The sequence below is a fragment of the Lathamus discolor genome, chromosome 1, assembly GCF_037157495.1.
Source record: "Lathamus discolor isolate bLatDis1 chromosome 1, bLatDis1.hap1, whole genome shotgun sequence".
In the NCBI taxonomy this organism is placed as follows: domain Eukaryota; kingdom Metazoa; phylum Chordata; class Aves; order Psittaciformes; family Psittacidae; genus Lathamus; species Lathamus discolor.
In genome coordinates, this window is record NC_088884.1 from 68,312,447 (window position 1) to 68,333,173 (window position 20,727).

The 20,727-nt window shown below is 40.8% G+C and overlaps 1 protein-coding gene across 5 annotated transcripts in view; it reads left to right on the forward strand.

Annotated features, from left to right (window-relative positions):
- MRTFA (myocardin related transcription factor A) overlaps window positions 1–20,727 on the forward strand; it is an 80,428-nt gene that overhangs the window by 13,216 nt on the left and 46,485 nt on the right. For 2 of the 5 annotated variants that reach the window (XM_065677599.1, XM_065677564.1), the window contains one exon: window positions 19,684–19,827. The exons of 2 other annotated variants lie outside the window; for them this stretch is intronic. In XM_065677599.1, the coding sequence (XP_065533671.1) occupies window positions 19,701–19,827 (127 nt within the window). In that variant the 5' untranslated portion in view covers window positions 19,684–19,700. Of the gene's footprint in view, window positions 1–9,087; window positions 9,107–19,683; window positions 19,828–20,727 lie in introns of those variants that run through there. One more of the 5 variants, XM_065677591.1, reaches the window with a different exon arrangement.

The following is a 20,727-nucleotide window of genomic DNA, read 5'->3' on the forward strand; positions in this document are numbered from 1 at the left end:
TGTGCAGTACACATACACAGGTGCAATCAGCCACATAGAGAAACCCTAATTTTCACATAACTTTTTGCAAGCTTTTTGCATGTATGGAGAAGAGTTATGGCCACTTAGGGTCACTTAGAGTCTAACAGTGCCTTGCCAGAATTAATGGATGTTAGCACTTGGCCAAATGGGTACTTTTGTTAATGAATTCTGTTTCCCCTAAATTTTGCTGTACTGAGAAACTCAGTCTTAGTGTAATCCTCATTTCTTTCTGTGAGTATACTGTAAAGAAAATAAGATCTTTTCAGCATAGGATGATCTGTTGGATAACATCTTTAGCTTTTGATACATTGGTGCATTGACCAGCTGAAAAAAAACCCTTAGAATGTATTAGAGATCAAGCCAGGTACGCAAACCAGAAGCAGGTTGTTCCAAACTCTTAGAAGTGCAGTTTGGATGAACGAGAGGGTTTTTTTCCCATGCATATTTAGAGAACAAAAGAAGTGTTGTTTTGAAGTCTGCAATGTAAATGAGAATAGAAATAATTCAGTTCTCAATAGTGGATAAAACTTGACTTCTGTAGTCTAATTTGCTTTGTATCCAGCTGGTTCTGAAAAAAGAACAATTGTTTCAACTGAAAATCGGTGTCATCTTCAATCAAATGCAAAACTTCATTCATTTTCAGGGGAAAAAGCATTTTTGAGCTGCTTTAGCAGATTAAGGATATATTAAACTCGATTTTGGACAAATGGGTGCTGGTCCCATTCATTCTTTCAAAACACAGCTCCCAGGTTCTTGCTCTCTTCCCTCTCTGAAGGATTTAAGTTGAAGCACTTTAAGGATATCAGCTGCTAAACTGTTTAATGGGAAGAAAGAAGGACAGCATGTCTGTGTATTCACAGAAGGGATGTGTCCCCCTCCAGCTCTTTCAGAAATGATGAATGTCTGAGCTGCAGTTTTTGTGGTTGATTTTCTGGTTTTCCTGTTTTAAATAAAGTTTAAGTGCTGGCTTTTTGTACTCAGAAGAATAACCTCTCATGCATGCTCTAAAGAATGCCTTCTAACTTCATCTTGTCTTTTTCAAGCACCTATTAGTGGGATTTTTTTTTCCCTTACTGTTTCTTTCATTTCCTAGCAAGAGATTTTTCTGGTTGTGAGGCTTTTCCTCTAGTTTTGGCATTTTGTTTTATTTAAATAGTAGAACTTAAAATACAGGGGTTTTTTGTTTCTGTTTTTTTTTGTGTGGGGGGTGTTTTTTTTTGTTTTTTTTTTTTTTTTTGTCTCCTAGTGTGTGTTTTTTTTTTTTTGTGGTTGTTTTTTGGTGGTTGTTTTGTTTTTGTTTTTTGTGTAATTCCCCAACTTGGAATTTTGAGTTGCCAGTGATTTCTTGAACCAACACAATCAGGTTTTGGATGGAGGGTGGAGGTGAGGGCAGAACATTCCTAGCTTTATAGCTTTCATCATCACCACTTTAAAAATAGAACTTTTGATTTTGGTTTGGAATCTATGGCATTTGGAAATGTAAGCTTTTATATCTACATAGCAAGTTCCTGGGGAGCGTAAAGAGTTCCCTCCTTGCTGGGATGGCTCCCTGAGATGTATATATTCTGAGTAGTGATAAAATGAATCTTCACTGGCTTTTAACCAGAATCCTACATGTGATCCAGAGGCCGAACAAAGTTATGTGAGCTTCATCGTCATCATGCAGAGGGAATTCTTTCCGAAGCAGCAAATGGGATGTTCCTGAAGTCAGCTTTAAATATGGAAATTTTTACGTCTGAGCTGCTAACTGCATGAGGTTCTGAGTTGACTGTTGTAAGATATGGAGTGAGGAGTGCACAACTGTAAGCTGCATATTACTGAATTACTCCATTCATAAAAGAATTGAACATAACCTTTTGCTGCCTTTTATCCCTATGATTAACTAATTAAGTAATCCAATCACTGTGGTGTTTGTTAGCCAAGCTGAAGGATTGTAAGGAAACTAAATATGAGAAGGATGCTTTTTTTTTTTCTTTCTTTCTGTCAAGAATGACAGAAATGCAATAAAGACTGTTCAGTAAAATCACTTAGTGAACAGTACCTATTTCTACTTCTTTAAATGAGAAACTGCTGGAAATCTATTGAAACCTGGACTAAGTATTCCTGCCATGCTAAATTACCTTTTAAAAATAGTAAGTTTTACTCTACTTTGAAAATACTCCATTTATTTTATGCAGTGAGTATTACACTATGGGTTGAGAAAGAGGGAGTAGGAGAAAACAATCCAGGTAGCTTCTTGTCTTCACCTATTCTGTGTACTAAGATGAACTTGCAAGGGCACACTCTCAGGCTGCGTTTGTTCTAAAACAGTGACACAGGTAGACACAAACCAGTTATTCACTGGCAGCTTTGTTTCCTAACCTTTCCTATGGCTCCAGCTTACTTTAAAATGTAACTATTGAGAAATAACTTGAAGGGAGGGGTGTGCATTTAAACTAGTTTCCAGTGTACATACTAAGCTGGTCATCATCACACTGCATTTTTTTTTTTTTTTTAATCATTTACCAATTGGTATTACAAACTAAGTGAAAGTTCAAAATGCAGGTAAACGTGTCAGGTTTTATAAGCTGTAATTTTAATCAAAGCAAAGTCTTCCTTGCTCTGAAATTAATGCATTATGTATAATGGGGCCTATTGATGCCATCATGTTCTGTAAGTTACCTGTTCATTTACATGATGAATATAAATCAGCCTTTCTTTAGGAACATAGTTCAAGTGCATGAGCAAAATGAAGTAAGAAAGAATTATTTAAATCAGCCTCTTTTTTGAGGTCTTTAGGCACGATTGTATAAAAATTATTTAATCATTTAAATAGGCTCAGACAGGTCATTGTTATCTTTGTGGCTCAGGCTGATCATAGTCACTTTTGTGGCCTGCCACTAATTTAGATTCTGGATTAATATCTGAACATGTGTTACGCTGAGTCTCTCTAAACTGGTATGATGATTACACCATGCATGCTTTGCCTAAAGGGGTACAGTGCAGACATGCATCCGTTCTGTCTTCCAGTTACCTCCTCAATCCTTGCTAGCCAGTGTTTGCCAGATTTAAGAAATGACTAATCTTTAATAAAGAGCTCAAGAGTCCATTCCTGTTTGATAGCAGAAATTAACATTAGGGGTTAGATTCAGGATTACTTTTTTTTTTTTGACGGGATTCATGTCCAGTCTACATTTTGATTATAGGCATAAATATATATACATATCTATATATACATATATATTTTACATCTAAGCTTCAGTATGAGTCAATCTCTAACGTATGGCCAGAGCTGTACAGATCAGTGGTGGGGATTATAAGTAAGTGTTGAGGTTCTGGGAATGTCTTTCTCCTTGTCTGATCTTATGTGGAAATTGACATAGATAAATTTCAATATTTAGCTGTTTGCCATCTGCTTTTACTAGTCTCAAACGACTCCTGCAGCACTTCTCCCTGCCCCCAAACCTAACAAAAGCCAACCTCCAAAGCCTGAGATAACCTACAGCTTCCTGTAGCATCTGGATATGCCTTGGCGCTGAGCTGATGCACCCCAGTTCAGACTTACAGCACCCTCTGCTGTTCTGACCTTAGGGCTCTTCCAAGAAGAGACTGACACTTGTTTCAAGTTGTCTTTTCAAATGGAGAAACTTAAGCTGGTTATCTTGAGGTGGTGTGAACTTTTGTTTTTATTTGTGACTGAGCCCTGTTTTATGGAGGTGAAACTAGAATCTTAATGGAAGAAAAATTGCTCCACTCTCCTCTCAATTTCTTTGTCAAGCTAATTTTACTAACAGAATCAATACAGGAAAGTAGTTTAATTACGTTGGCACAGCTCCCATTTGTGATTAACCTTAGTATAACTTGGCGATAGTCTAAGTAGGTAAGGAGTCATAAAGAAACAGAACTTGAATTACCTTTCAGGGTCACAGAACCCACTCCCCTACTGTTGCAAGTAATCAGGTCATATACTCCTCTTCATACCCAATTTGTCAATCACCATTTTAAAAAGTACTAAATTTCTCACTCACCAGCAACTCCTACTAGAAAGCTGTCCTAGAATTTCTCTCTTTGGTTAAAAATCTTGTAGTTTTTTTCAATGTTAAGTGAGCATGTGTGTCAATGTTGTTTTGTCCAAATAGCTTTTTGTAGTTAAACTCATTCAAACCTTAATGCATGCGAAACATTTTCAAAAGAACCTGCATCCACTTACAATATACTTAAGTGGGCAAGTGCTAAAGTAGTGTCTGCTAATATGACCTGCTCATTACTTTTTGTATCTTTCTATCACAATGCTTATTTTAACTCAGATCCTCTATGTAATCTTAATGATACTTCCTAGCCCTTATGCACAGCACTGGATTCCCAACACATTAGGAACCTATTTAATCAGCTAGCGTGAGAAGTAGGTTGAGAAATGTATTTATGGTTCTTTGTAGGCTTTTCCATTTTCTTTGTCCTGATTGTTTCTTCTCAGAAATGAGCGTATCCCAAATAAAGAAGTTGCAGCTTTCAGTGAAGCACAAGCTGGCTTGATCCGCCTGTGACCTTGATGACATGATTTTTTTTTTCCTGCGAGAGATACTCTGAAGATGGTTTTCCTTGTCTGTGTCTTTCAATATTTGAGATTTATTTTTTGCATTCACTGATGTGAACTCAAATTAAATGTATGCCTCTTAAAAATATACTGAGTCATTTTGATTTATGAAAGTGACACTGAAGTACCACCAGTTACGAATTACAACTCCCCAAACTTTTGGTTAAGCTCTTCAGAAAGTATGTTTAAGCTTGACTTATTGTGAAACACTCCCAAGGCTTAGAGCCTTCAAAGTTCTTTCACTAAAAGTTCAAATAAACAGAAAACACTTTGCAGTATACCTTTGCTGACTCTGTGTTACCTCAAATAAGCAAGTGCAAGGTCCAGGTTAGTAGGCTCCTTATGGAGAAACCTCTTTTGCTAACCTTACCTTGAAAATTCACAGATGAACACATGAATGTTTTGAACAGTCTAATGCATGAAAAATGGTCTTGGACAGGAGTATTTAGCCCATGTAAAGGACAAAGCATCTTTAAGCTGGAAAGTTACCAGTAATCTAAATGGACCAGAAAAGAATAGCTAATTTAAACAGAAATGCAATACTCTACAGAAGTTTAAGTTGTTTTGCTTTTAAATTTTTTTTTTTGATTTCTATATAACGTTAAATGTACTACACACAATCTAATTTCTGGGTTTTTTTTTTCCCCCATTTTATTTTGTTATGCTTTGTTTTCTTCTCCTCCTTGTACCAGGCTTTTGCATTATGGTGACAGACAAAATGACTGGTTATAATAAGAGACTGCTCCACTCATCCCAGTTTTCCTTGGAGAGAGGCACTCACTGTTTGCTGTGATTGTTGATTTAATGCCTGGGAAGAATGAGGTTTTTTGGACCACTTCCTCATCACTCTCTCGCTAAGGGAGCCTGCGTCATTGAGAAATGTTTAACCTTCTGGCCTTTAAGTGGGACTGGAAACTTTGCTGCAAAATCTAGAAGCTAAAACTAGATCTTGCAAATGTTATTGATGCGAACTACTCTTTCCTTTGATTTAATTAGGACAGGAGATTGCAGAGCTTGATTTAGAGTTTTGAGTAGCTTATAATTTGGAGAGTAAGCAGGAGAGAAAAATTAGTTCTTCAGAGAAGAATGGGAAGTAACTGGTTTAGGAGAGGAGGAGGGAAGAGTTTGAGGTAGAAGATGGAGAAGTGTGGGAAGACTGTGGGGAAAGGCTGTCCTAACATCATAATCCTGGCATTGTCAAATGCTTATGTAGTTCTCTCTAATTTTTATAAGGAGGCAAGCTGTGCATAGTTTAATTCATATAGCACAATGGTTTCCAGATGCTGATAGTAGAAGCATATCCTAAAAAAGCATTGTAGAATAGGAGTTTTCAGACTTAACCTTCAAGCATGAGTTGCTTGTGGAGAACCAGGAGCCTAAACTGTGGTGGGAGCTCTTATTTCTAGAGATTTGATGTATTAGCAGATACTGCCTTTCCCTGTAAACTTTGGTATGACTATTATATGTCTGATTTTCCTAGACTGTCGACTTTTTTCCTTTCCCCTCCTCTTTACTCTGGACCATGGGGGTTTTCCTAAGACTCACACAGAATTTCCAGATGTCTGGCTGCCCTGCTTGGAACTACGCTCCATTAACAGAGAGGGCAAGAAGACATCCAGAAATCCCAGACGCTTCTGCAGCATAATCATAATAAATCTGATATATCTTGAAAATGTTGTGCTTTTGCAACTTAAGTATAGTGTGCTTGTAGCACAAAGAGTAATCCTGACATGTCCACAGAGGGCTGGATTTATTGTACATGCTCTGGCAATCTACACAGCATTTGCTTGTGTGTTTATCTTCAGGATATTCCAAACCAAAACGTGGCAGCTCTGTCTCTTGGAGTCCAATCACTTTATGGTAAAGAGGTTGAAACTAAAATGAAGAAGCTTGACTCAAGGGTGAAATAACAGGAGCCAGTTTGTCATGACTGATGGAAGGGAAGAGAAGGGGCTGTACTTTCTAAAGAGTTTTTTGCTGGAAGACTGAGCTGAATTGAGCGCTGCACTTCCGTATGAAACCTGCGGCCGTTAAAAGAAGGAATGATGAGAAGTGAAACAAGATGCTAGATTATTTCATCCATCTTGGGTAACATCACTCAAACTGTACTGAATAGTGAAACTGAGGAAAGTACAACTATGAAGTTATTGGTAGGATGGGAAAACTGCTGAAGTCAGTAAACAGTGGTAGTGTCTGGGCAGTAGGTCTAGGAGAGAAAAAAGATCAGGCAGCAAGGAAGAATATATAATTAAGAAATGTATGAAATTAGAAGTGGGTGATTTTTTAGGAGAATATTAAAATGTGTAATTCTCCAGTATGAAGTTTTCCGTGTTAGAATTTTGCTTGGTTTTATTCAGAAGTTGCTACATATCTATTAATGGACAAGCAAGCCCCTGGAAAAAGGGTGGTTACTTACCTATTACAGAATGGTTGAGGTTGGAATGGGTCTGTGGAAGTCATCTTCTCCAACTCCTCTGCTTAAGTGGGGCCACGTAGAGCTAGTTGTCTAGGACAATGTTCAGACAGCTTTTGAATATCAAGGATGGAGACTCCACAACCTCTTTGGGCAACCTGTGCCAGTACCTAGTCATCCTCTGTTGTGGTTTAACCCTAGCCAGCAACTAAGCACCACACAGCCGCTTGCTCACTTCCCACAAGCAGGCAGGTGTTCAGCCATCTCCAGGAAAGCAGGACTCCATCACATGTGGTTGTTACTTGGGAAGACAAATGCCATAATTCTGAATGTCCCCCCTCTTTCCATCTTCCCTCCGCTTTATATGCTGAGCATGACACCGTATGGTATCCCTTTGGTCAGTTGGGGTCAGCTGTCACAGCAGTGTCTCCTCACAAATTTTTGTGCACCCCCAGCCTACTCATTAGCAGAGCAATATGAAGAGCAGAAAAGGCCTTGCCTCTGTGTAAGCACTGCTTAGCAATAACAAAAACATCCCTCTGTTATTAACACCCTGTCCAGTGCAGATCCAAAACATAGCCCAGTGCTAGGTTCTATGAAGAAAATTAACTCTATCCCAGCCAAAACCAGCACACCCTCACAGTAAAAAAAAATTGTTTCCTGGTGTTTAGAGCGGACCTCCTGAGATTCAGTTTGGTGAAGCACAAGCTTCTGGTCCTGTCAGTGGGCACCACTTAAAGGAGCCTGTCTCCATCTTACTTTTACACTCCCTTCAGGTATTTGTATACGTTGGTAAGATCCCCCTGAGCCTTCTCCAGGCTGAACAGTCCCAGCTCTCTCAGCCTCCTCTCATACAAAAGATGAGCCAGTGCACCTATTATCTTCATGACCTTTTGTGGGACTTTCTGCAGTGTGTTCATGTCTGGTTTATACTGGGGAGCTCAGTAATGGACCCAGCGCTCAAGGTGCTCATCAGTGCTGAGTGGAGAAGGATCACCTCCCTCAGACTTGCTGAGAACATTTCTCCTAATGCCGGTGAGGATACCTTCCTTAGCCTTCTTTGTCTCAAGGGCACACTGCTGGCTCATGTTCAGCTTGGTGTCCACTACGATTCCCAGGCCCTTTTCTGTCAAGCTGCTTTCCATCCATGCAGCCTCCAACATGTGTTGGTGCACCCTCTGGGCCTGGCTGCTTGGACAGTTTTCAGTCCATCTCACCATCTCTTCATCCAGCTCATAGTTCCATCAGCTTCTCTATGAGGATCTTACAGAGTGTCAAAAGCCTCACTAAATCAGGGTGGACAATAGCTGCTCTCTCATCTACATATCTATCTCTCCACATTGTAGTTCAAACCTAAAGACAGTTTTGCCCAATAGCTGTCTTGCTCAGGCAAAAATATTTTCTGATATGAGAGAATTGTGAGTTTATAGTAAACTCTGGACTGACTATAGCATAGTTGCCAAAAGTAAGCATATGGCAATGTCTATAATGTTAAAATTGTTTTTGTTCTAAAGATTTGTTTGTAAGTGACTTCTGTTCAGCCAACTGTTAGGTCTGTGGGGAGTGAGCAGCCAAGTCCTGTCAGATCATAAGAACTGACAGGCATATGAACCCCATATCTTTTTCAGTTGCATGTTTGTCTATCTAATTAAATCATCAACCTGTTTGCTTTTCTGTAGTCCCTCTTAATGGTTCTTTTCTTGTGTCTGGGTTCATAAAATAGATTCAGTAGCCAAGAAAGGATGCTAGGATTTCTAATTCCATTTCTGACACACAGTTTCTGTGTTACATATAAATCTTTCTACTTAATTTAACCTGGATTATCAAACCAAAGGGGTTTTAATAGGATTGAATTGTTTAGAATCAATAAATGCACAGTTCTGACTGGTGAGTTCTTGTAGCTCATACCAAAGTGACAAAAAATCTTAAAGGGGTGCCAGGCAGCTGGTGAAAGACAGTGACCAAAGAGACTTCTCTTTTTTTCTCTTTTTTCTCATATTGTTTCAGGTGAGCTCACAGATTTGTGAGGAGGGAAGCAGAAACCGAAAGCTGAAGCCCGAATCAGAACATAGTGTTTCAAGTACATTATCTTTAGAGTTGTAAGCACTTCAGCTACATTCCTTTCAATGTGTTTAAGCCAGTTGAGGATTAAAACTCCTAAGATTTGGCAGGTTTTGCTGGGGCAACAGAAGAGGATAAACCCTCCCCATACCTTGTCATTTTTGTTTTGATTTCCTAGCTGGGATTAGCAGAACTCTTGGATACGAGATAAAATTTGTTTTAGAAGTAATCATGCTCCTTGCAAAGGAGGCCTGCATCTTTGTTTCCCCCATTCCCCTTCTTTTGGGTAGCCACATAAGTTAGATCAAACCACATGCAGTATTTTATTGCACTTTGCCTGCCTCTAAAATCTTTTCTGCCTTAAATTTTTGCCAGTGATGATAGTATCACAGGCGCTTAAAAAAACAGCAGTCTCACATACCTGAAAGGTCTTTGGCAGAGCTTTGTTACATGGCTCCATGTAGGCCAAGTTTAGGGTATAAAGCTACAGTGTTACATGTTGTAGCAATTCCTGGTGCATGTGAACTTACACTGAGGTACAAAGTAGTCGAAGCAAGGTAGCTCACCTTGGGTTTTGCTGCAGCGAGCTCTTGGCTTTATGGCTCTGTCTGTGCAAAATAACTGTTGCTTAAGCATGGGTTTTGGTGAGCTTTTTTTCCATGCAGACATGGTTCTTTTCAAATGTTTAGAAAATGGGATTTATCATGAACTGTATTTTAGGTCAATTCAGTTTGGGAAAACCACTATGTTTTGGTCTGGTTCCTATGAGTATTGTGACCAAATCATTGGAGAGAGGTACAAATGATGTATGAACTAGGAGTTGTACATTCCATACCAAGAGATGTCTTCTGTTATAACTTTGAACAGCTTCAAGCAAAATAAACCTTTGGATTGGTTAATGCAGAATACGATTTACTTACAGATATACTCTATGGAGAAGGAATGGTAGTACTGCCAGAGCTTCATCTTGCTGAAGTGATAGGCAAGTGAGTCCCAAGAAGGCAGTGAATCCCATGAAAGCATTAAAGGACTCTACGACAATAGCATAACCAGGATATTTTTCGTGCTAATCAAAAGCTGAGTAATTTAGTGGCATGCAGGTAAAGGCTATCCTAAATCCAGCCTCTCTAGTGCTTTATGTTGCATTTAAGGTCTGAAATGTCTGTACATGTGGACGGGGAATGAGTACATACTAGGTCCTTAAAGCACTTTACAGAATCAGTGCAGTCTGTTCCATGAGATTAAATGGTTGTGTTCCTTGACATTGTCTCAGGCTTATTTCGTGTTGTAGCTAAAGCTTAAAACTCAAACGTGCTATACCTTTTATGTTGGAAACATAAATTCAGTTGTTGAAGCTGCCATGAAAGCTTGAGATTGGCATCTATCCAGGGAGTAGTTGAGTTTCAGCACTAAATGAGGAGTTAGAGCATTTGACATTGGGGGTGATTTATAGACCTTTGGCAATGCAAGAACTGAATTTTGCATTCCAAGGATGCAGTTATTTCCTGTCTCAGATAGTCCTGACAATAGCTGTTTCTTGCCATGGGGCAAGATGAGCATCTGTGACAATGGAAAAAGAGACTACCACTCTCAGTGACAGCTAAACACGGAATTGGCTTAGAAGTTGTGTACAACTTCTGTCTCCTACTTGATGTTATCCAAGTCTCTATTACTGCCTGACTGTGACAAAGTACTTGAACCGTTTTTAGAGAGAAATTAACAGTTAAAAAACCCCACATCTGAAATTATTAATGTTGACTACTAACATTAAATGAATGGGATGCTTTATGGTCTTTTTAGAATTACACCTCCATTAGTGCAGTTGAGAAGTCTTCTGCAACCATAAAAGGTAAATAGAGACTTTAATAAAAATCTAGATTTTGGGATTGCAGTTTTGTATCAGATTAACGAAGGATAATTGTCATATTGTGCCTCAACAATGTTGTTATTGTCCATATTACTGATGTATCTGGAGAAGGAACAGGAGCTTTCTGAGCAAAAGTTGCAATCCTGTAGTGAGGGTGTACTTGGTAGCTGTTCTGCTGGTATGAACTGAGAAGAAAATTAAGGGTTTGCTACTCCTTTCACAAGCAGTGCATGAACATTGAGTGCAGTCTGGCTGTTTCCTCTCTTGCTTAGGTAGTTTAAAAATAGACTGTATTTCCAAGTATTTTCAGGTAGCACGTTTGTGCAGCAGGAGGGTTTGATAGAGACGAAACCTTTTATTGCCAGGAGCTGAAAAGATGTAGGAGGAAGTGTGGGGTATCTTTGCTCCACAACCACAGGAATTAGTGATGTAACTTCTCAGACTCTTAGACATGCCTTAGCATGAGGGGAAGGGTTTCTTTCTCCTCTCTTTTCCCAATTATCCCTTTCTAAAAAGAAATGGGTGTTTTAAGAGAAATTCAAATTGCCTCCTTTTCCACTCTGCTCTGCTCACTACCCTACTTGGTCTGGCCAGAACTTCATCTCTTTTCATTCTCTTGAGAGCGAAACCAAATGTTTTGGGTTTTGCTGTTTTCACTTGTTCATAGTGGTTTAAATTGAAGCCTTGAATATCTGCAAGAAGAAATGTTTTGAAAAGTCTGTTCACTTGCTTATTCTTCACTGGGCATAGTGTATACTTACTTACATGTCAGTCTTCCTGCACTTCTGGATGTTCTGCCTGTGTGCAGTTATGGGAGTGGGGAAATGCACATCTGCATATGTTGGAGCACATCTGCCTACCCCTGGAGACATTAAAGTTATTTGGGGTTCATGTGGGTGAATTAGCAGACCTAACTGTCGGTGGGAAGGCTGGTAAGATTCAGACTGTTGAATCTTGGGTAACTCTCTGGCTTGAAACTTTTGACTTTTTTCATAACAGGTAAGCTATGGCTCTTAGGTAAGAGCAGGGAACTGTAACTCTTACTTTCTTTGGTCTTAAGTAGTTATTTTAGAGCAAGGTGGTTAGTAGCTGAATAAAATGAATACAGGGGAATTCTATTGCAATTCCAGCTGGAGCAGCTCTCAGTTAAGCCCCTCTACTGGAGATACCCGCTCCACATTTGACTTGTCATACTTGATGTGTGAGCTCTCACTGTGAAGCTTGCTGGCTTAGCAAAGGTAACGTGAGCTAATCTTTCTAACTTTGCACTGGAACAGAGTGAGAGCATTCATACAATCAACAACTGGGGGCTCAGCAGGGGATGGTAACTTGACGAAGGGCTAGTAACTTTAGACTATAAAGAGGTATGTAACAGTCTTTGCATCTGAACAGAATTTATCCAGCAAAATGGTAAAAATAACTAAATGTGTTGGGGCATGGGTTTTTAACTTGCTTGTTTTTCTTGGGATATATGCACAGTGGACTGTGGTTGTTCAGATATAAAACTTCCTTCTCTTAATTCCTCTGCTTTCATTCTGCCCTCTTCTGTTGTGGGCAGAGTCCTTCCACTACATTAGCCAGAGAAATCCAGCTGCTAGTTGCATTTCTTATCTTGGATGGAAATCTCTTAATAGGCAACACCGTTTTGTAATCAAGGGGTGTATGTGTTTTTTGACAGAACTGTTGCCAGTGGTTTGCAAAAGATCAAAAAATCCCCCAAGCTAAAACCAAAAGGTGAATTTAATCAACTTGTCTTTAAAAGCTGCACCACTTTCTTTGGCTGTGTAGATGACATGTTCTGAGCGGGTGTACTCCCATGTAGTAATGCTAGGAGCATGTGCTGCATAATGTGTTGTTTTGGTTTTTTTTTGTATAATCCAGAGTAGGAAGACTTCTGGACCATTTCCTTCTCTTTATCACCTCAGCTTCCCCAGTACCACAGGTCCTGAAAGGATGGAGGAGGAGGAGAGGCATGAACCATAAGTGAACCAACATCTCTGCTTCCCTTCCTCTTTCTCCTTCCCCTCTTGTCTGCCCTTGTAGCAATATTGCTGCAGTCATTTTGCAGATGATCTTTGGCCAACAACACTTGACCAAGTAAGTTTTTGCTTTGGGGAGGGGAGAGGTTGGAAAAGCAAAGGTTTTGGCTTCATTCTTTTTCATCTCCTTCCTCCTCAGGTCTGCAGAGCCTGGGTGAATGGCAGGACTGAGTGACTCAGTATGTTAGGAAGAAGGGTATGGGGCATCACAGCTGCTGTCTCTCCACACCTCACTTATAATGTTGACTTGCCTTGCTGGTTGGAAACTGCTTATCTGCAGAGTTAATCAAATGCAGATCAGCATTGCATTCCTTGGGCTGAACTGATTCTTCTTGTGTGTTTTGCAGATAGGGATCATGAATTTCATGTGCGTGTTTTCAGGGAAAGGCAAACTGACATCTTGGCTGAATCCCAAGGAATGGGGTGGGTGGCAGAGTTTATAGATGTGCTGGGGGGTTGAATTGGCTCTAGCTGCTGTGTAAAGTTCACGCTGGCAGCTGAAAGATGCAGAGAGAAGCACTTTCAGAATTAGAGACAGTGAGGTAATGAGAAAGTGACATAGGAAAGGAAGTGGTGGGGGGGAAGGGAGGGCTTGAAACGCGCCTTGACATCATCTGATAGGTTTTCCAGCCTGTGCAGCAGCTATTTTTGTGCTTTCAACTCACAGTATTTACAGCTCAATGACAGCCAACTTGCCAAAAGTGGGGGTGGTGGTATATCCCATAGTGGGCTGGGGGACTGAAGAGCCGCTCAGAAGTTACGGCAAAGGTCCAGCTTCTCAGGCATCCCCGCTGCTGTTGCCTTTTTTTACATCTGCATGGTGGTTTACCTTTGGCTACCTGTCATGTCTAGGGGTTTTCTGAATGCTGACAGGCAGAGCAAGCTGTCATCAGCTAGTTGAAGAGATAAGAGTAAGAATAAGCTTCAGCCTCTTCCTGAGAACTGGAGAACCAAGAATGCACAGTGCTCCCAGCTTGGAGTTTCTACCCCTTTCTCAAGGTCACTGTTGGTGGGAGGCAGGATCCTGGGAATATGCAAAGCACACTCACATTACATATAATGTGATCCTTAGCTGAGAAAAAGTAAGTGACACAAGTGTCAGTGTGCCATAAGTCTCTGTTTGTTTTGAAGGATAAAATGAAGAGAGTCATAAGACATCAAAGGTTTACAGCGATGTAGGTGCAGCATTCCGTTATTTTTCCAGCTTTTATCTGCTTGCTAGAAATACCAGAGACAGATCTTAAATATAGTGGGTTCATATTTCTTCCTGAGGGTTTATCTGGCTTAGACCTCTACCAAGATCTTTCTTATGTTGTCAGAGTGAGCATATATTCCAGCTGTTTGCCGTTTTTTAGCAGTGCATTGTTTATATTTCATCACTACACTGTGTGCATGTAGATCCTTGCAGGCATTGTGTCATCTAAGAATATTATTGGGGGAAGACAGACACAGAACCTGAATTAAGCTGCAGGGAGAACTGGAGGTGGAAGGAGGAAAAACATACACATTGTAAGTTGGTGTGGGATGTTTTAAGCACATTTGCTATCTGCTCATTAACTTGAATGTAAAGAATATTTTTGCGGGGTAAAACTAATGATGCAATTCTGTGTTACGAAACATTAGCTGAGTTGATCCGAAGTCTAGCCTATGTCAAGACTTCACTCCCTTTTCAGCTGTGTTCACCAGCCACCAGCTGTGGCGCTCATCCCACCTGTTGGTATTGGTGTTTAGTAGGATGAATTGGCTCATTAAGATACCACTTAAATATCAGAATTGGTATTAAGGAGGATAATTGGTATTAAGGAGTTCCCAGGGAACTACAGACCAGTCAGTCTCACATCTGTTCCTGGCAAAATCTTGGAGCAGATTCTCCTGGAAGGCATGCTAAGGAACATGAAAAACAGCATGGTAGTTGGTGACTGCCAGTATGGCTTCACTAAGGTGAAATCCTGCATGACCAATTTGGTGGCCTTCTATGATGGGGCTACAGAACTGATGGACAGGGATAGAGCAGTTGACGTCATCTACCTGGACTTGTGCAAAGTGTTTGACACTGTCCCACACAACATCCTTGTCTCTAAATTGGAGAGACATCAATTTGATAGGTGGACTGTTCGGTGGATAAAGAACTGGCTGGATGGCCGCACACAAAGAGCTGTGGTCAACGGCTTAATGTCCAGCTGGAGACCTGTAACAAGTGGTGTCCCTCAGGGATTGGTGTTGGGAACGGTCTTATTCAACATCTTTGTGGGTGACATGGACAGTGGGATTGAGTGCACCCTCAGCAAGTTTGCTGATGACACCAAGCTGTGTGGTTCGGTTGATACGCTGGAGGGAAGGGATACCATCCAAAGGGCCCCTGACATGCTTGTGAGGTGGGCTGATGCCAACCTTATGAAGTTTAACCATGCCAAGTGCAAGGTCCTACACCAATCCCAGGCACAGCTACAGATTGGGCGGAGAAGAGATTCAGAGCAGCCCTGTGGAGAAGGACTTGGGGGTGTTGGTCAATGAGAAACTGAACATGAGCCTGCTGCAATGTGCACTCGCAGCCCAGAAAGCCAACTGTATCCTGGGCTGCATCAAAAGGAGCATGTCCAGCAGGTCGAAGGAGGTGATCCTGCCCCTCTACTCTGCTCTTGTGAGACCTCACCTGGAGTATTGTGTGCAGTTCTGGTGTCCTCAACATAAAAAGGACATGGAACTGTTGGAACAAGTCCAGAAGAGGGCTGCAAGGATGATCAGGGGGCTTGAGCACCTCCTGTATGAAGACAGGCTGAGAAAGTTGGGGCTGTTCAGCCTGGAGAAGAGAAGGCTGTGTGGAGGCCTCATACCAGTCTTCCAGTATCTGAAAGGGGCCTACAAGGATGCTGGGGAGGGACTCTTCTTCTTTAAGCTTAAAGCTTAAACAGGGGAAGTTTAGATTGGATATAAGGAAGAAGTTCTTTACTGTGAGGGTGGTGAGGCACTGGAATGGGTTTCCCAGGGAGGTTGTGAATGCTCCATCCCTGGTGGTGTTCAAGGCCAGGTTGGACAGAGCCTTGGGTGACGTGGTTTAATGTGAGGTGTCCCTGCCCATGGCAGGGGGGTTGGAATTAGATGATTTTAAGGTCCTTTCCAACCCTAACTGTTCTATGATTCTGTGATTCTTTGGTAAAAAAGAACTCCATGGCTGGCAGAAGGGAAAGAGAAGGTGAACTAGTAGTGATCCTTTTGATGGTACAAATCTTTAAGCTGTAGCCATTACAGTTCTGATGCTAACTTTGCACAGTCAAATTTTTGTGTGCTCTTGGAATATAAAGGTCAAATACCTACAGCAGGGTTTTAGAACTTATGCTGGAGGTGGCTCACTCTTCCATATTTCTCTTCTAGCACAGAATGGGAATTTGAAAAAGCTGCTGCTTATATGCTGCCTTGGCTTTTGAGGATAGAAAAATGAGAGAAGAAAAAGTTAATGAATTCATTCACATTAGTTCTAAATAGTAAGTAATTAGAACTGACATTAAAATGCAAGTATTGCATTCTGTGCACACTAGGCCTCAGAACCACCAGCAGTATCTGCGCACCTGATGTTTCTTTCTATTTCTGTATGAGAGTATACGTAGTAATGCAGCAACTTAAGGAAAAATATATTCCCATAGTCTGTATCTCATTTCATACTTGAAAGTCAAAGGATGTAAGACTCAACGTATGTATGTCTCATGGACAGATTATAAATACCGGTCCTGATATTTTCCAAACCAGAAATCTGTGGCAAATATCTAGGTCCTGTTGGTAAAGGTGATCTTTCTGCCAAAAGCACTGCTGCCAATTCCAGGGTGAATGTTGTGCAAGGCATGGAATGTTGGACAATGCACTGGTGTGGGTTGATCCTATTTTCTGGAGTGGTTAAGCATCTGAATCTGTTGTTGGAAATCCTACCTCAGCTGTGAAACAGACTTTCCCATCTCCCCTGCTGATTTCCAGAGTTGTCAAAGTTACTCATCAGGCCTTACTTCTTACAGTACATTGCTATTTCTGTCCCTGTGATCACTGATCAGACTTTCAGATCTCTTATGAGTACATCAGGATCCAACAAAAATTAAACTTTATTTTAACTTCTTGATGCTCATCAGCATCTGGCAGTAGTGTCTGTTTTTTGCAAGACAGTTTGCTCTTGGTGTTTACTCATCTATCAGAATCCATTTTTTGCAAGGAGGTATCCTGCAAGCGCTTGCTTGTCTGTTGAAAATATCCTCCAGCGTGGGCCCCGTGGAGTTTGTCTTCATACAGCATGGAGGACATTATCCAAGTCCTTTTTGGAGTGTTCTGGCCCAGCTTTTTTGGGTTTAGAATAATTGCTCCTTCTTTCAGACACTAGATAACACTGTAGGACAAATTTGATGCCGAAGGACAAAATTTTAGAATATCTTACTCAGCAAATAAAAGAGAGGATCAAATCTTCATCAAGTTACAGTTGTCAGTTATAGCAGCAGAGGATTGGTTATATGATCAAATTGCCCAACTGGCAGTATATTTCATGTATTATTAGCTACTTGGTGCCTCTTTCAGGTTGGCAAAGTAATAGTAGTCTTTGACCTCTGTAGCTGAATCTTGTCATTTCTACCATCCAGATGGCACACTGATTACCAGAAAAAGTAGGATTCAGTCTGGCGCAGGGTAATTGTTCTTTAGTCATTGTGGTAATTGTGGGACCTGTCTGCACAGAGTACCAGGTCTGATCCAATGTGCAGTTTTGTGTTGCTGCTGAAAGAGGAAATCTGGACAGTGTGTTTCTTTCTATCTCCTTCATCCTGGCTTTAGCACCCTTGTGGTTTGCCAGGTCAGCTTCCGAAGGCAGCTTTCCGCAGTCGCAACTGCTAATGCTCACACAAAAATGAGCTCATCTATTTATGCAGTAATTTGACCTTATTGGCCAAAGTTCATTGTGAAACTGAATCTTTACCTGACTTTTACAAATCCTAAATTTAAGTTTGAGAGTTTGTGTTGAGTATATGTTGGTAATTTAGGAATTAGGCATTACAGATCTTGTCATCCAAGGTATTTTTTTACCCTCAGGAACTTTAGAGTTTGGATTCTTTCCTGAGTGAAGGTTGAACATGTCAAAGTAAGAAGAGTACTGTTGAAGGTACTCAGAAATGTCACTGGTGCCATCTAGCATCATTATTTAGTAAACATGTACAATTCTGTATATTAGGTTTTAGTTTCTAACTTAAACCCATGTTAGATTGTTTTGTTCTACTAGTGCAGCTTATGGCAGAGTTGAAGTCATGCTTTTAAGATTTGGTTGAACACCACTTTTCTTAGAGATTAGCTTCGTTATTAAAGATTTTTTTCCTTGTGGTTGTTATTCCAGCCTGGCTTTGTAAAGTGACTTAGATACCTCCCAAACTATTTGGAGATGAGAAATTTTTGTCTTGACTGGGGACGGGGGCAGGGGCAGAAGATGATATGGAGATTGTTCCTATACTGTTTAGAGTATTTGCCTTTTTTATTTTTGTGATGTCCATGTGGCTGTCTTTGCTTCAGGCTTGCAGGATGACAAAAATTTCTGTTCATCTTTTCTTTTTCTGTGAAGATGCCAGAATACATTTTTTCAGGTATGTGTATTCACTGGACAACTCTTTTATTTTTGCATCTTTTATGATACATGCTTAGCGACATTAAAAACCAACAATGCTACCAACTGTACTGGTGAGAGTTGTCTCCTGGCTGTTGCTCAGATGGAGCATGACATTTTCTCTGGCCACTTCCAATTCCAGTACTGTGCTGGCTGTGTGTATAACCAAAGTTTGCCAACCCTATGGCATCTGTTTATGATACACATTAAATAAGTTCTATGTGAGACAAATGCCTCAATGCAAGCACAGATTTTGAAGTCGCAGTGCTTGTAGTAGAAGGTTATTGATTGGGTGCTGCTGATTATCTTCAGGTAGGTGTTTCTACTAGGTAGGGAGAAAGGATTTAAGAAAAGGTGAGGTGGGAATGTGTGCTTGTACAGAAGTAGCCTGCTGTTACCTGTATATATTCTCAGAGCAAATGCATATAAGAACTCTGTTTCTCAGATTATTAGTTTAGTTTTCTCCACAGCTAAAATGCTATTTCCTGTTTAAACAGGAAGGGAGAAAAAGCAGCATGGCTTGTGCACGGGGAGTGGTGGTGTGCTCCTAGCTGTGTGTACGGCGTGCTTACAGTTGGGAGGTGCAGGGGAGAGAGGGTAGTGCTCAATCACATGATATTGCCTGTGTGGCAGGTGTCTGTAGTGTGAGTAGAGAAACCAACTGTTCACTATTTTGGGTAAATGAGGTTGGCTCTTACTGCAAGTGGCCCCATGAAGGAGTCCACGCATCTGTTGATAAGCACTGCTCTGCATACTGGGATCCTGAATGCTTATAGCCGCTTGCTGAAACAGTGGAGTTTCTGACTGAGCTTTGAGATAGTAGGAAGAAAAGTTTTGCCAAGAGCCTTTCTGATTTTAATCTTTAGATGTTGGCTGTCGGGATTTGTCTGTGCCTCAAGTACCTCTCTGTTCCTATGCAAGCACAGCCTTGGAATCTAGCAGTAAACTGATTTTTTTTTGGTTCATTTTACCACTTGGTGCAGTGACCGAAACCTGGTAGAGAGGGACTGTGGTAAGGGTCTCTTGTGAGGATTAAGCACCCCTTCCACTGTCCTGGGACGCCTCCTGTGTTATATCATCTGTCTTCAGGTCCAGGGTCCTCTAATATGTTGGATAAAGCCAAGACACTGCAGCCTGCCTATGCTGGGATTGTGCCGCTTGCAGAGACTGTGTCAAAGCAAGGGAAGAGCTATTCAAGCACGTATCAAGATTCATACCACAGCTTACGAGAAGGTTAGCAGGCTCTGCTTTCTTTGTTGTAGACATTGTATAATTGGTTTGTGGTTTATTTGTTTGCATATTGAACCTGCCTGCTTTTTCTTTCCTGGGCAGTAGTCCAGATTATGGGTTTCCCACTGACTCCTGTGACCTGTTGTCCCTGAGGGTGTTCATAAGCATGTCACTGGACAAAGTTAGAGCTCTGTATGTAGTGACTTGCAGTGCTGGACCTTGGGACAATTCCACTTGCATTTGGAAGTTTTAATTTCAGAATTTAAATTTCTTCCTCTCCTCTGTGTCTATAGGGCTCTTGTGAGCAATGTTTTAAGGCTGTTTCATTAAAGGTGTAAAGGCTTGTTCTGGAGTGGCAACTCTGCTTTGAAGGAAATAGAATATCATGTTTTAAGTTTCAGCGTGGTGGTGTTTGGAGAATTTGAAAGGAGTGGGGTGTGTATATGTGTGATTCTGTTTTAGTTAATGGTATTCTCCTGCAGATACATGTGATTTTCAATGGGGGTATGACAATTCTGAAACATTATATAGATAGTTAGAGGTCAGATTTAAGGGAGTGATATCTATGAGGAAGAAGATCTGGAGGGATTGAAAAAGAAAGAGAAGATGAAAACAGACAGTGGTCCATTCATAGTGTGCTGCATAGTAAATAGCAACAAACAGGAACCTGGAAAAGATTGCAGAGAAGAATGGCAGAACATAATAAAATGCCAGTGGCAAACATAACAAGATTCGTGTTTTGTCAGGAGCACTGGGTCCATCTAGCTACAGGTGAAATTTTAATGGAAACTTGCAGGAGCAAACCAGGATCTTGAACTCAGTGGCCTCAGAAATGAGGTGATACAGAATTTCAGCTCCAAGTACTGTGATCTGAAACGAGTGGAAAATGGCTTTCAGTGGCAT